The sequence below is a fragment of the Branchiostoma lanceolatum genome, chromosome 1 (genome assembly GCF_035083965.1).
Source record: "Branchiostoma lanceolatum isolate klBraLanc5 chromosome 1, klBraLanc5.hap2, whole genome shotgun sequence".
NCBI lineage: Eukaryota > Metazoa > Chordata > Leptocardii > Amphioxiformes > Branchiostomatidae > Branchiostoma > Branchiostoma lanceolatum.
In genome coordinates this window covers 7,121,191-7,136,819 of record NC_089722.1, presented here as the reverse complement: position 1 = coordinate 7,136,819, position 15,629 = coordinate 7,121,191, and the positions used below count along the sequence as shown (strand labels likewise).

The window sequence follows — 15,629 nt, the reverse complement described above, 5'->3', positions numbered from 1 at the left end:
CGTCTGGGCCGGTTCCACTTTGACGGCGGGGGTGTGAAAAATATTGTTTTTAGTCCTACCGTTTGAATTTTACTTGACTTGAATTTTATTCCTTTGTTCATGAATTCTTCATGTATTCTTAGGACATTTGGGGGAAATTTAAGACAATAAAGATATTTTAAACAAGGTTAAGAAAAAGATTCATCAAAAAGATACCCCCATCTACAAAATGCAACGGTTTTGTTATGGCATGACGTCAATAAGTGGTGTGTTATGGCGTGATAACAGACCACTTATTGTGGGCAATGGAGGCTTCTGATTGGTCGACACCATCTGGCCATGTGATAATAATCTTTATTACATATTCATTCCCCAGAAGGATAAATGCACAGGGGACCATACATGGTGTAATTGAAAGAATTAAATGATAGTAGTAACGTTAACGTCTAATACAATACTAAACACTATACCAATGTACTACCGTATATCTAAGTTCTAGTGGCTTCTTCTATAGATTAAACCCGTCATGTTTTTTCTACCTGCAGCAACTGCAAGCTGCACAGAAGGAGAATGATCAAATGAATGCTACTATTCAACAGCAGGTGACACAAATACAAGCGGCCGAAACGTAAGCCAGATGCAACTTTTGTGTGATCTTTGGAGAGAAATATTCCTTACTTTGCTTTGCTTTGGAGGTCTTACATCATTTCAGAAGGCTTGAATGTCTTTGCACCAATGGTATTTAGGATTCCAACGTATGTTGAACATGTTCCTTGCATCATTTATCACCAGGACTCAGGCATCAACAGGCCAGCAACAACAGGGCCTTCAGGACGAGTTGGACCGCCTCAGACAGGTAAAGAGAATACATCGGCACTTGTAACGTTACATGAACATCGAAGCAATACTAGTGAAGAACAAAATCAATTAGCGTGGAATAAGCTAATCAAAATCCTCAAACCTTATGCAAATTTCTTTTTAGGGCTTAACTGGGGTCTATGAGCTCTTTTCTGAAATCGTAAATTGTTGGGATCATACCATGTATACATATCAGTCAACAGCATAACTCTTATACTTTGACTACCCTTAGCAACTACAAGATGCGAATGCGTCAGTCCTGAACCTGAGCAGCCAGTTGGATAGTGCGAAGGACGAGGTTGACGGAAGGAACAACGATCTGCTGATGAAACTCCAACAAATGGAGCAGTAAGTGCTGACATATATTTTGATATAATAGACAGCGTCGTTGTGATTGTAAAGGAACTCACATTTACATTCCTACATGCTCTTGCCTACTCTAACTATTACCCAGTTATGTCACATTACATGTTAGTACATTGAAACTGTAGCATTGACAAACATTTCTATAGAACCATTCGCACATGGAGTATGCAAACTGAGGTACAAATGCAAACTGTAGACATAAGAGTTCCTTACAATGGTTAGATTCTTGCTTTGTCACACCTAGTGATAAATGCTATTGTTACTTTTCCCACTAACAGGAAAGGTGACGATGATGATAAGGAGAGGAAGGATCTACAGAATGAGATTGACCGTCTGAAAAAGGTAACGCAATTGCTATGGCCAATGTTTGGTTTACTCACCTTTTATGAAACATATTAACTTCACAGCTGAATGAGCTGATGTAAAACATTCTAATGATGCATTGTCCTCTCCAGGAACTGGCGGACGCCAACAATAAAAACATGGAAATTTCATACCAGCTGGGTGCAGCAAAGGACGATTTAGAGAGAAAGACCCAGGTATGTTATGCTAATGGACTTTTGATTTGAACATCATTCAATCAAACCTTTATCAGTTTTTTATATTTTCATAGAAACGTGTCAAGGTGGTATGCACATTATGGAATATTCCTATATGACATATCTGTACACTTTTATGGTGCTTAAGTGTTGAACTTTTTCATCACCGCTTGTTGTTCATTCCCGATGTTTTCTTAGGAAATGACCACCATGATAACAACCATGAAGGAAACTGTGATAGTACAGCCACAGGATAACTCGGATCTGCTGTCGGCCTTGGGCGACCTGAAAAAGCAGTATGCCGACCTGGCAAACAAGAAGGACGACGACAAGGACGATTGGTACAAAGACAAGGTGAGAATTCTTCGTTATCTGCAACATTTGGTCTTTTATATACCAAAGCATCCAACCCAATGACAGCTGTTAACATCAAAAGCACTTAGCTCCTTTATAGCTAGTGTGCATAAGTCTTTATTATCATAATGATAAGTCTATGTATACAATATCATTTCCTTTGCAGTTTGATGATCTCACAAAGCAACTGCAAAAGGCTAACGACGCACTCCTGGAGGCTAAAGAAGAGATCTTGAACCTGAACAAACAGCTTGGAGATTCTGATGATGAGGTAGAAGCTCTTAGAAAGCTGGTAAGTCAATATTTTACATTGCACTTTGGTCACTTATACCCACTTTTATCCTGCTAGGCCGGGGCATCAATGATAATGTTCCTCAAGAATGACATCCTGTACTGCCCAAGAATAGATGTACAAGACTTTGTAGATAATTGGCAGGCCACAGCAGTAAATTTTTATCTGCCTTGTTCTAGTTCTGAATCACCTGTTGTATACACATAGCACACTAAGCACACAAAAAGCTGTTTTAATGGGAAAGGGGTGACGAAATAGTTTTCACTTTAGCAAATCTAGTAGGTTCTAAACCATACCTTATACTTACAGCTGAAGGAGCTTGAAGGCCAGCTGGCGGACAAAGAAAAGGAGGCAGCAACTGGTGCTGATCAAGCTGATAAGGAACTGGAAGTGATGGAAACCAAGTTGATGCAGGTGGTTATCATTTTTCTTTCATTGTTATTACCTTGAACTACATCACACCTACACATTACTGGGCCTCTAAAAACACAGAATCGTTTGTTGTTGTTTTTCTTTGCCTTTCGTGCCTTACTGTCATTGTAGTAAGATTTGAAGGTACATACGGAAGCTACGGGTTGCTTCATCCGAACAATCGTTTACGCAAGAGATGCATACACGGTTGCCATCGTTGACGAGCCACAAAAATTGTTCCCCAGGTGGAGGAGGATGCTGCTGACCAGATCATGGAGCTGGCCCTGAAGAACATGGAGCTGCTGAACGAGAAGATGGACGCGGACAGGGACAACTGGATCTACAAAGATCTCTTGGCAGATGAGAACGGAAAGTATGTGAAAGTTTCGTACCGACCATAATGTTATTCACATTTCTCAATTCAAGTGTATACAACCGATCTAAAGAGTTTCAGTGCTACAGAGAGATTTGTTAGTTGTTGCTATACTTTGTACAGTGTACAATTGTCCTGCAATGAAGTTATTCTTCTATCAGTTTTGTAGCTCATATGTTTAACATACATCTAGCTCCAACGTCACTTCTATGACCTATTTTAGAATCAGTTGCATGAGCTACGTACATACATCGTTCATGATAGTTTTGTTTCATTTCATTCAACGGGCTCTTTCTAATGAAATGCGATTTTTTTTCAGGCTGATTTTGGAGCCGATTTCTCCCTGGACATTTATGCAGACGGTCATCCCCGAAATGCAGATAGAGGAGATCACAATCATCTCAGAGGAGGCAGTGGAGATGATGGAAATCAAGGAGGTCAAGAAGGGAGAGGAAATCATCAAGATCAAAGAGGGAGAGAAGGTGATGGTCAAGGTTATTGAAGAGGGAGGAGAGAAGGTCAAGATAACGCAGATTATCGACGCAGGAGGAGCGATATCACTGGAGATTAGAGAGGAACTGCACATGAAGACGAGTAAGTACACTGGAATTTTATTGCCCAAACTACTAATAATAAGCAAACAGTGCGTTCCATTCATTCATGTCTTTCGTACCTTGCACTTGTTCTCATGAAGGCATTGTTTGATGATTAGATTCTTGTGTTAATGATTATAGATACACACAACTACGTGTACATAGTCCATAAATATCCACTTAAGTTTGATTGCTGATTTTTTTATTCCGACTCGATGTACAATGGAAGTAACGGTTTTACCAATATATATAAAGTAGACTCGGTGGTTCAATGTCTGTGAAAATAATGCTATCTTACTGTTTCTACAGCTGAGCCGGGATATCTTGGCTACAAGATGATAGAAGTGGAAGGTATGTCAGCCTTATCATTTTGTCTATCTTACTTTGAAAGAAAAATCACTTCCTTTGTCATTCCATTTTACGAAGACCACTCTACACCGTCTTCACATAGGGCCTTCACATGTGAAGCAGAAGAAAGTGATTAATTATCTTCTCTTCTTGTGCTACAGAGCGATCCGATGTCTTCAGGAGTACCCTGGAGAAGTTCATCTTCTACCTTATCAACCGTCAAGACGGGCAGGCGCTGGGTGTGGTGTCAGGGGAGGGAGTCACGGAGTCAGAGATAGCTATCAGATCCAAGGCTGACGGGTACGTATACGCCATCGCTTTAATCTTAGACCAATATCAATCAATTAGCTTATATTGAGTGGCTCATGCCAAGCTACATAGCTTATATGAAACATATCTTTTCCGTGGCTTATAGAAGTTGTGGACTAAGCCAGTGCGTTTGAAACCTTAGCTTGTCCCCTCACTTATCTCGGTTATTTGGTTTTGATTGAACCTATCCCCTTAGACTCTCATTGGTGTATAATTCAAACTAAAACCCTTCCACTAGTTCTTCTTTATTTCTTGATCGGTGCCCCAAAATTTCCCTCTACTCTATTTTAATGTGGATGTTTCAGCCTTGTTTACTTTTACTTACATGGTTATCGTGGCATTGGTGATCTTATGTTCTCTGTTAAACTTTCCGTTTGCCATCCCTTCACCACTTTGACTCTCAGAACCTTCCCGCGAACATCGCAGAGGAGGTTAGACCAAAATATGAGCGAGGCATACGGAAGCCTCGACCGCGCTCACACGGGACAGTACGCCGGTGGTGCCTCTGCTGTCCAGCGGTCTTCCTCAACGGCTTACTCTTCATCGTACCGGTCATTAGCGTCCAGTCAGACCAGCAGCCGTTACACACAGAGGACGGTGACAAGTTCGAGTTCATCAGATCGGGCTACTGGAGGCCTGTCCGCACGGCAAACATCCCAGGGATACACGTCCATGGGGATGAATGGCCTCGATGTAGGCTCACCAAGGGCCACATCAACCCCTGAAAAACACGTAGACGTGATTCTGATGAGAAAGACATACCCACCCAGGTAGACCTACAGGGAAACAGCAAGACGCCTCCGCTCACCGCCAACCGCGCTAGTACAGCTTTTCGTCGCACAACTGCTTACCACCTTAATCAGCTTTTAGATCAACCACAGGCTTAATCAAGCATATGACCAATTGCCTAATGAATAACAATTACATCTGTAGCAAACATCTCTGCAGGAATGATACCACATCTTTTGCGCTGACAAGTGACAAATGTTGTCATTAGTTAGCTGATTTATATTATAGTCTTGCGATTAGGTACTAATGAGAACAAAAACAACTTTGTTCCTAACAGCATCATCAGTCCTGAGTGCGTGTGCGTGTGTGTGTGTTTGTTATTAAACAGTGTTATCTAATCATAAATCGTGATCGCATACTGTTCATCGGATTGCAGCATAGACCTGCTAAAACTCCCGCCGGAGGCAAAGACTTTGGGACGCCCCAAAAAAGAGTCGATTTCTCTTCTTTTGTCTCATTGCCTTTGTCAGCTTCTTACGCATTTGTCTTATCGTATCTTTCGTTGATCTTCCCCCGCAGGAAGGAGCAGCTATGGTCCTTCACAAACGGCATGATCATCAACCGGCTGAACAACTTGGCCTTGGACGTGCCGGGGGCGAACGCCAAGGATGACGTCAAGGTTGTGGCCACCCAGCCCGTGCCAGGCAAGAAGAGCCAGCAATGGGTGGTAAGTTGTGCTTTATATGTTCTCTCAAAGACTGCACGCCTTTGAATCGTTGGCAAAGATTAAGACTTAATGGATTAAAAGTAAACAGTAACAAAAATGTGTAGTTACATGATTTAACAATATGTTATTCAACGAAGGTTGAAGGACATGATAAATACTAATACACCAAAAGCATCAAATAAGAGTAAACTTGAGCAAGGACATTATATAGAATATCCTTGACTTGACCACACAATGTCCTTGACTTGAGTAGGTACTGGCCTGATGTTTTACTTTTGCTGTACGCACTCCTTCTTGAACATTGTTACCATATATGTGCCATATATATGTGTGTGTGTGTGTATGTGTGGTGTGTGTGTGTGTGTGTGTGTGTGTGTGTGTGTGTGTGTGTGTGTGTGTGTGTGTGTGTGTGTGTGTGTGTGTGTGCGCGCGCGTTTTGTTGTTTGCTTGCTTTGTGGGACAGTTGGGATTTTGTGTTGTAAATTACTAAGCTTGTTATGCTTTATAATAACCATGCGTCCTTATTCCGCTCAGCTCCATGGAGACGGGTTCATCCGAACATCCCTGAACGACAGCCTTGTCCTGGACAACAGTGACGGCACCTTAACTCTGAAGACCAAGATTCCCAACGCCGCCGAGGCCAAGATGCAGGAGTGGGACCTGGTCATCCTCGGAGACACCGCCGAGTTCAACAGAGAGCTCAAGATCTCCGAGGAGATGATAATGGAAATGTCCAGGTCTTCTTAAGACAGACACGGTTATTGTCTTTAGACATCTAGAAGTCCTTCCATGTTACTTTAAGAACATGATTTGATGATTAACGTCACTAATTGTGGTGCTTATGGGGCAATATTCTAAAGCTCAAAGAAGAGCTAGCTATGAACACTTGAAAGTTGTTTACTATGTATCGAGTAACATAAAGCTATCCAAAGCTTATATTACATGCATTCCAATGGGCGGACTCATAATCTATTTATTTGTTGGGAGATGAGCTACGTTTGATATATATATATATATATATATATATATATATATATATATGTATAACAAGGGGATTGTTCTAACACTTAGCAGTCTAAGATAAGTTTCATATGTACAAGATGCGCTCTGCTTACTCAAAGTCACGATTATAAGTTGCCATGATCATGAATCATGTGGTTGTAGAACTTTATGAAACCTTTGTGTTACCGCGACAAAACATATTTATTCTATTATATCATGTTCTATTCGACGATTGTCAAGTTTGCCTTGATTGGTGGAAGATAAAGGAAGGAAAATGACAAAATGACAAAAATAGATTCCGATGTTATCTTGGTATGATAACGTTTGATAGAGGCTATGCATCATAAATGATGGTTTTGCAATAACGAAATTTGATTGATGAATGAATGAATAAACTGGGAATATTAGTGGTCGTATAAGATTTACTCACGATATTATGCAAATTACATTATCATGGTATCATAATAATTACATTATATGAACAAGGTGAAGAAGTGTAACTGCTATATATTTGATTATATAATAGGTGGCGTTGGGTCTTTTTGCACACAACAATATGGATTTGAACTCGATTTTAGATATGATAGTTCCTTATTTGGCAGTTTTGAACAATTGTGAAGGTATTTTCTACGTACGATGTCGGTGGTTTTATTGGAAGTGTTTTATACTGTATTGTTGCATTTGGTAATCATATAATGGCCAGTTACATTTCAAACTATTTTGCTCTTCTTTCACTGTATTGCTTTGATCTTATACATGGTTCCACCACTAGCTTGAGCCTGTGCAAAATCATTTTATAATTGTTCACTCGATATTATGGTATAGTTGTTGACACTCCGACTCCATGTTATAAGCGGTGCATCGATGGGAATAATCTGAGAACTGGTGACAAATGTATGAGTCGGTGGTTTTTGTCACAATGATTTATAACGGGGCTGGGAGCAAGGTAACTTACGGGTGGCTCGTATGGAACCGCTGGAACGCTTTTCTTACATCTGAAATAAACTACGCCAATTGCAATATTACTATTTGTGTCGTGTTTTACTTGGTTAGACTGAGATCACCCTATGTACATGATGTATATAGGAAAATTCAAAATTCAAGTAATAGGAATGATTGGAACCTTCCTTTAATACCAGTAACGTACAGTAATATACAATTGAAGATTGTTAAGGTTAGATGTGCCAGGTACTTGGATTCTTTATTTCCTCCATTAGCTATTATACAATGAGTCGGTAGCTAATATACCTTGAGCACAAGAACAACATACAACTGACAAACTACATAAAAGTTGTTACAGCTATTCACATCATGATTACATTAATCCTTACATTAATATTGAATAAATTATATGTAGAAAAAGAAGGAAAATCGAGAACATGAAAAAAGATTATTAAGGAAAGCAATTCCTACCAAAAATCATAGAACGTTATATCTACAAGAATTGCGGTCATAAAAAGTTTAAAAAGGCAAAAATATCGCCCTGACCCCGACGTGATTCGAACACGCAACCTTCTGATCTGGAGTCAGACGCGCTACCGTTGCGCCACGGAGTCAGTCAGCTGATGAACATTTGAACTCAAAGGTATTTAAACAAATTTTAGAGTAACTCATTATTCATGAGTAGAGTATACGTGATATGCGCCTCCAAGTGCACATTCTAAGAACACCAGATCATCTCATTACAGTTAAATAGATGATTCTTCTATCCTTTTACTTAAAATAACTGTTTGATTTCATGAAATTCACCCACAGCCAACTACATGGCATTCAGCTCTCTAGCGATATTTTTTAGACCTGCAGAGAGATTGTTGGGTAGCCAATATGACAACGCATCGTAATGTGGTGTAGGATTTAATACGTTTCACGGATTTGCTAAGACTTTTGCCCAACTCACATCTTTAAAACGATTATCATTTATATAATATATGTAGTTTTTCTACAATTGAGGTCTTATTTGTGAGATTTAGGCTGATGTACTAATAATCAACTGAAATATTACCGTCATCGTTTTTGTGCGGTTGGGCCCCTGAAAGCCATTAAGGAAACCCGTCCAAGTTTCTGTCTCTTTGGCCAAGATGGCGGTCGGGGTAGGTAGAAAAACTGAAGCACACGTCTATATCACAGAAATTTGACGGTCCTTTTACTTATATCCTCTCCAAATATACTGTCACAAGCAACACAGAATACTAAAATGGCCTTTCAGATTCTAAATTTCCTATGAATTAGTGAAATGACTTGTTAAAACGAAACGTAATGGTACCGGTATGTGTCACATGTGCATATGCAGCTCTACACATGTGGATGGTAGTGCGGAAGAAAGTGTAACTTAGAGGTCTAGTTACCCAAGATTGAAGGAGGAAACTTACAGACGGATTTGGGTCTTCAAGGTGTTGTCATAGACACCGCACTTGCACAGCCCTGTTGGACCTTCCTACTATAAGAATATCTAAATACGTATCAATTTGCTGCTAAGAGGGAGGGGGGTTGAAACCTAGCCATGGGAGACGAATATTTTTTTTGCGTATAACCTTGTGGGATTTGAAAGAGGAAGCAGTTAAAAACAGCCATAATATCCACCCTGCTCCTAGTCCTATTAATTAGGATGAGCTTGTGTCTGTGATGATTCATTTCACCCACTCATGTTTGAGTCTCGACTTTGAGAAAATCTAACATGTACCACCATCTGAGACACAGGAATTCAAACCACAAATTATCAGATATTGCCAAAGTTAGTCATTTTACAAAAAAACAGCAGGTACATATTATCAACATCTTGTCAAATCTTTAATTATGCCTTAATGTAGCATGTTGAAGACGATTGAACTGAGGTGCTGTGTCTTGAGCATCAACTAACCGTTTCTTACCCTATTGCGTTACAGAAAGTGTTGATTATCGATGCTCAAAACCACCTGCTTGGTCGGCTGGCAGCTATCGTTGCCAAAAGCATCCTGCAAGGTGAGACCAAGGCTTTCATAATACCCTTAATACAGCATACAGGATAGAAGGCATCTGCCTGTTATTTCCTAGTCTTCGCTCGTTCACACAGCGTACTTGCGCCCTTCCCAGTGTTTATCTAGTCTAGTCTTGATCAACACAAAGGAACACCATTTTTACTTGCAAGACATTGTCTATCTGCGCCAACTGAGGGGTGAAGTTTAAGCTTGAAGTTGAAGTCAAATTCTGTGGGTCTCCATGTAAACTTTCCCCGAAAGTTTGTTTCTGCTTGTGTCAGTGATGATTCATTCACCCACTCATGTTTGAGTCTCGACTATGAGAAAATCTAACATGTACCACCATCTGAGACACAATGATTCATGATAGAATATCTCGATAGTGCTGAGTACCTTGTTTTTAGTTATATTTTTGCTCGATGCCGAAAACAACATGTTGCAGGTGTTTCAGTGACACTGCAAAGATAATCAGTAAGAGGAAATGCTATTATTCTTGTATCTATAGTGTCTAATAGTCTAAGCCAAGAGTATAATCATGAATAGATCTGTGACTAGGAAAATAAAAACACTTTTCTGCGTCAGAATGTTAAGATATTTTTATCCTTTTCCTACAGGCCAGAAAATCGTCATTGTGAGATGTGAGGGGATCAACATTTCTGGTAGCTTCTACAGAAACAAGTGTAAGTAATTATGTATCGCCCGTATTGTCGGTACATATTGTTTTCTCTCATGTTTCTTTCTTCTTCTCCTGTCAAATCTTCAAATCGATTCATCTCGGTCGTCCCTGAGCCAAAACGACTGGTAGATTTGCATGGCGTTCAACTGCTGTAAGGTTTAAACGAGTGCACACTGAGGTGTTTTGTTGAACTGGCGAAGTTTCTATGGTATTAGTCGGTAAAGCTACGTCCACGGCGGTATAAACATGGTCAAAAATATGTGCAACACGCTGGCGGCGGGCGTAGTGTACTTAATGAAATTTTCCATTGGGAATGCGTAAAATAGTAGGGCCTATGCGGCGTACAAGTAAAAAGAAACAATACGTCAGCGGCTGTACAACACTCAAAATTATGGTACGCGGCGGCGCTCGACTCTGTAATTTCCAGAGTAGAAGCTCTCAGTCTCACATACGAACGTAAACAACACAACCTAAAGGTCAGTGACCCCAAGCCCCACGTGCACCTGGTTGACAGGATAGTTGTCTTGCAGGTGGCGCGTAATTATTGAACGGGGGGACGTTTTGAATTTGATTTCGGACAGGGGTGATTACACAAAAGTTCTTTTTTTTTTAATAGACATGTTTTCTGAATGGTCCATTCTGCATGGTAGTTCCTGTAATCTATTCTTTCATAGGGGACACAAAGTCCGTTTCGGGCCTGGAATACGACTTTGCAATAGTTCACTTTTACGCAGATTGTTTTGCCATGGGATGATTTTGGGAGTTAAATTTTGCATTGGGAGGGAGAATGAACAAACAAACAAACATGGGTGCCTTGAAAAGCCCATCCATGCATAGGATTTCAAATTGGGAGAGATTCATTTATGACTGGTCCTCAATTCAATTCTTTATTCAAATACCGACATTGCAGACATACAACAAACGTTAGCCTGGATCGCGTTGATATTTACAATGGTCTTACTATAATAGTTAAACGTTATTTTGGAATGCTCCATTTTTGCATTAGAACAGTCGCTTTTTGCATGCATTGGGAGGGAAATGGGCGATACATGTTACATTTGCTCGTGCAAATGTTGCCTTTCTAGTTTACATTTACTTTCATGTATAGAATAAGATGCATGGTTATAACAACAGAACAACACACAATACATTTCAGGTTTGTTTCTGTGGTCAGTGATGCCTTTTTACCTACATTGTCTGAATATAGTGAGAGAGAGAACCAACTGAGACCACAGTTTCTTTACAGTTCTTCCCTTTCCATAAGATATCATTGTTTAAGTCCTGTACACTTGAATATCATGATCTTATGGTAAATCGTTCACATTCCCAAACAATAGTGAAGTACTTGGAGTTCCTTCGCAAGAGAACGAACACCAAGCCTTCCCGCGGACCCTTCCATCTCAGGGCCCCCAGCCGCATCTTCTGGAGGACCGTCCGTGGTAAGAAAATTCAAGTGCCTGTTTTTATTCAGCACATTGCACAACAAAGGGGCATTCACTTTGCTTTGTCTTCTGAAGTAGCGTTTCAAGATCAAGTTCACTACCTTCAATGGTGGTGTTAGTGTCAACAAAACAACACACAAACTTATAAGTGTTGTTTCTGTGGTCAGTGATGCTTTTTTTACCTACATTGTCTGAATACAGTGAGAGATAAAAACCAACTGAGACCACTTGCTCATTCTCAGTTTTCCTCAAATTAGGCCATACCGACATTTTTGCATGTCTGCAGCTTCTTTGTTCGATTTACAGTATGGTCCAAACTGTTTTTGGGAAATGGATGAAAATTGTGCAAATTAATGTAATGCATATTATCAATAAGGGGGGAATTTTAATTTTGGGGAACAACTTTGGTTTTCCTGTGAGGGAGTTCCGACCACACAAACATAATGTAAACTCGTCTCTTTGGCTCTGTTTTGGACAAAGCAAGAATAGTTTGAGTAAAGACAACACTCTCAGTAGTGAATGCCCCTTGCACCATAACACATGTAATCTTTGTGTTTGCTTAGTAGCTTTCTTGAAAGTACTAGTTTTGATTTTGTTAATGTCAGTATTTTCAATCAGTAGTGTGTGTTCATTTTTCCTGGGTATCTGCCTCTGGTATTATCTAACACCATTCTTGCATGTGAATTTATAACTTTTGTCTGTGTTCATATCACCAATTTGGCTGTTTTTATGTTTGATAAGTCATCATTTCTCCCCACACTTGATATGGTTGCACTCAAAGTTTCCTTTGGTTGCACTCAGAAAGTTTTCTTGTTCCTAAATTGTTCAGTTCATTCTGGAATGATTGCTCGATATTTTTTCACTAATGATCCTTGAATATAATTTTGCAAAGTTCTTTGCTCCCTTGAAGTTCAAACACTCATCTCCAAGAAGATTGCTTTTTTGGGGGTTCTTTTTGTATGTCTTTTACAATGTTTTTGGTTCGACCACTTCACGGAACAGTACCACCTCTAAAGACATATGAAATTAAACCAAAGAACAACTCTTGGAGATGAGATTTCATTTTCACCAGTCAAGAGGGACAAATGATGACTTAAAGTTTGTTTGAATCACTAAAGAGTGCCAGGTGATGGTGTAAACAACAAGCCCACTGATGTCTTTACATTGTATCTGCACCCCTTTGTTACTGCTGCACAATTCTATTGTACCTTCCCTTGGGAAAGAGAAAAATGGCTTCCAGAGAAATGATGTAGTGTTTTCTGCAAATTCATTCTTTGCCAGGCATGCTGCCGCACAAGACGTCCCGGGGTGCCCTGGCCTTGGAACGTCTGAAGGTCTTTGAAGGCATTCCACCTCCTTATGACAAGGTACGGATATTAAGGCAGATTTTTCAGTACATTTGTTTGAGATTTCAAACTCTCTCTCTTTAACCTGAAGACACTTTTCATTAGTATAACTTGATAACTGTATTCTACATTGTTAGCATGTAAGTATATAAAAAGCATGATACACAGTTGTCATGCTTTATTGAGATCTCCATTACTGTAAATGCATTTAAGTTCTTGTGGATTTTATTTCGCACTAAGGCGAAAATGGGGTGTTTGCTGTGGTTATAATTTTGCAGCAGTGCTATAGTCACACACTGCTACAGTATTGGACAAAAATGTTCATGGTGGCTTAAGTTCGCGGTGAAATGGTTGCCGCGAAAACTGCGGACATAAAACCACCGCAAACATCTCTGCATTTACAGTACTATCATATGACAATATTTGTACCTGGAGTCCACATAGTGACTAAATGGGAGATTTCTTATTCTTTTTTTCAGCAAAAAAGACAGGTTTGTCCATCAGCTCTGAGGGTCATCCGCCTCATGCCCAACCGTAGGGTAAGTACTGTAAACTCCTTTATTCTTGCACTTGATGAGGAGTTCTGGGGCTTCCCCATCCATGTGCAAGCACGTCCAACCCCCATATGATGGGGAACAAAAGACGTTAAATTGGATAGAGAGAGAGAGAGGACGTAATTTGAACCGGCTGAAACAATTCTGTTATACAGTAGTAATACATTAGAAAAGCATGTATCTGTATGTGTAAAAATTTCCATTGGAGAGGTGACCTGGTCACCGCAAAAATAGAATAAAACCACTGCAAATGTTTCAAGATTTACAGTATTGATTAGAAGGTTTTGCAGGGGGAAATGTGTGAAAAATTTGACATGAGAAGTGGGTAATCATAAATGCTAAAAAGTGTCGAGGAAGAATGCATCACAATTTAACACATTGATCCATCTGAAGATAATTTTCCCTAGTATAAACTGCAAAGTTGCAGTCTTTGCTGAAGTTTTATAGGAATTTGTCACGAAATGTGTTTTCCTTTACCGATGGTTTGACTTTGACTTGTCCACAGTTCTGTTCTCTTGGCCGTCTGTCCCACGAGGTGGGCTGGAAGTACAAGGAGGTGGTGGATACTCTGGAGGCAAAACGGACCGCCCGCGCCAAGCTGTACTGGCAGAACAAGAAGAAAAGCATGGTAGGTGCTCTGGCTGTGTACCTGTAATATTGTTAGCCTCCACCAGGCCTTCCTATGGGGTATGGATTGGTAGAATTCGGCCAAAAAAGGAATGATTGGCAAGGAGACTCCGGGGTAAGGTTAAAATCTCACCTGCCAATGAAAACCTATGGTGGCCAAACTCCCCTGGCAAATATTCTCTCCATAGCCGGCATAGTTAGTCTGGTAGGTCACAGGTCTGAACCTGACTTAACAGACTAAGATACAAGTGGACTGTTAAGTCCCGTTTTTTTGGATTGGTAAATCCTGTGTCTAAAGATTACAATTTTGGCAACTTGAAGTCAGATTCTGTGGTAGCTTTCCCTGTTTCATCACTATTGCATCTCCAACTAAACTTTGTCGAAAACGTTTTTTATTAGTGGTGAAGATGACTCCTTATTGAAGAGAAAATCTTCCCCTTGTGTCTGTGATGATTCATTCACCCACTCATGTTTGAGTCTCGACTATGAGAAAATCTAACATGTACCACCATCTGAGACACAAGCATTTAACCTGCAGTAGCGTAAAAAAACCACTTGAAAAGACACTTGACTTCATGCTAGGATTTACGAATAATTAGCCAATAACAATTTGTTTTGGTCTGAGCCCAAACCTTACCAAGCCTGTCACATATTCATAACCTTCCCACGACTTTGCTCCTGACCAGTCCCCAACCAAGTCTATTATAAAGACTACTAGGCAACCTCGCCAACCATAGATGACCATGCTTAACACAAACTTCCAACCAAGGCCTGGAGAAGGGCCTAGCCTGTGATACGACTTAACAGGATTAGGTCCAGGTCTAGAATGGAGAGCAAATTATGAATTAATTAATCATTGTTTATGAGCTCAGTTTGAATACCATCCAGTTAAATTCTTGTTTCTTTTCTACCCACAGAAATTGCGGTCACAGGCCATGCAGAACCTGTCTAAGAAGCTGGAGCCCCTCAACAAGCAGATCGAGGAGTCTGGGTACTACCTCGCCTGAACAGGGGGCTACCTGATGTACACACATTGTGCAGAGAGAAAATAAAAACACAACTTGTAACACACAGCTCACAATGTTTTCATCTGTTGTCTGGGTTTTTTTAAAACTCATTTAAGACTAAAGCTATTTTTATATAGAGAGGA

At 40.1% G+C, this 15,629-nt stretch overlaps 2 protein-coding genes and 6 non-coding genes across 8 annotated transcripts in view; 7 read left to right on the top strand and 1 right to left on the bottom strand.

Moving 5' to 3' along the window:
* LOC136426940 (nuclear anchorage protein 1-like) overlaps positions 1–7,905 on the top strand; it is a 55,044-nt gene extending 47,139 nt beyond the window's left edge. The window contains exons 18-32 of the mRNA XM_066415696.1: positions 525–607; positions 772–835; positions 1,070–1,185; positions 1,482–1,545; positions 1,659–1,742; positions 1,941–2,096; positions 2,263–2,388; positions 2,698–2,802; positions 3,045–3,172; positions 3,492–3,766; positions 4,075–4,116; positions 4,275–4,413; positions 4,827–5,192; positions 5,731–5,878; positions 6,413–7,905. Coding sequence (XP_066271793.1) covers positions 525–607; positions 772–835; positions 1,070–1,185; positions 1,482–1,545; positions 1,659–1,742; positions 1,941–2,096; positions 2,263–2,388; positions 2,698–2,802; positions 3,045–3,172; positions 3,492–3,766; positions 4,075–4,116; positions 4,275–4,413; positions 4,827–5,192; positions 5,731–5,878; positions 6,413–6,625 — 2,109 coding nt within the window. The 3' untranslated portion in view covers positions 6,626–7,905. The remainder of the gene's footprint in view (positions 1–524; positions 608–771; positions 836–1,069; positions 1,186–1,481; positions 1,546–1,658; positions 1,743–1,940; positions 2,097–2,262; positions 2,389–2,697; positions 2,803–3,044; positions 3,173–3,491; positions 3,767–4,074; positions 4,117–4,274; positions 4,414–4,826; positions 5,193–5,730; positions 5,879–6,412) is intronic.
* Positions 7,906–8,364: 459 nt separating this feature from the next.
* Positions 8,365–8,436, bottom strand: Trnaw-cca (transfer RNA tryptophan (anticodon CCA)). Its single transcript has one exon. It is a non-coding gene; the product is annotated as a tRNA-Trp (tRNA).
* Positions 8,437–8,860: 424 nt separating this feature from the next.
* On the top strand, positions 8,861–15,552 carry LOC136436238 (large ribosomal subunit protein uL13-like). The gene is made up of 8 exons (XM_066430084.1): positions 8,861–8,970; positions 9,763–9,838; positions 10,449–10,514; positions 11,848–11,949; positions 13,234–13,319; positions 13,778–13,837; positions 14,358–14,480; positions 15,397–15,552. The coding sequence occupies exons 1-8, from the start codon at positions 8,959–8,961 to the stop codon at positions 15,484–15,486; spliced, it is 615 nt and encodes a 204-aa protein (XP_066286181.1). The 5' UTR covers positions 8,861–8,958; the 3' UTR covers positions 15,487–15,552.
* LOC136426357 (small nucleolar RNA Z195/SNORD33/SNORD32 family) lies at positions 9,493–9,576 on the top strand. Its single transcript, XR_010754284.1, has one exon. It is a non-coding gene; the product is annotated as a small nucleolar RNA Z195/SNORD33/SNORD32 family (small nucleolar RNA).
* LOC136426355 (small nucleolar RNA Z195/SNORD33/SNORD32 family) lies at positions 10,108–10,190 on the top strand. Its single transcript, XR_010754282.1, has one exon. It is a non-coding gene; the product is annotated as a small nucleolar RNA Z195/SNORD33/SNORD32 family (small nucleolar RNA).
* Positions 11,676–11,744, top strand: LOC136426358 (small nucleolar RNA SNORD34). Its single transcript, XR_010754285.1, has one exon. It is a non-coding gene; the product is annotated as a small nucleolar RNA SNORD34 (small nucleolar RNA).
* Positions 12,111–12,181, top strand: LOC136426359 (small nucleolar RNA SNORD34). The gene has a single exon (XR_010754286.1). It is a non-coding gene; the product is annotated as a small nucleolar RNA SNORD34 (small nucleolar RNA).
* LOC136426356 (small nucleolar RNA Z195/SNORD33/SNORD32 family) lies at positions 14,919–15,001 on the top strand. The gene has a single exon (XR_010754283.1). It is a non-coding gene; the product is annotated as a small nucleolar RNA Z195/SNORD33/SNORD32 family (small nucleolar RNA).
* Positions 15,553–15,629: the final 77 nt, after the last annotated feature.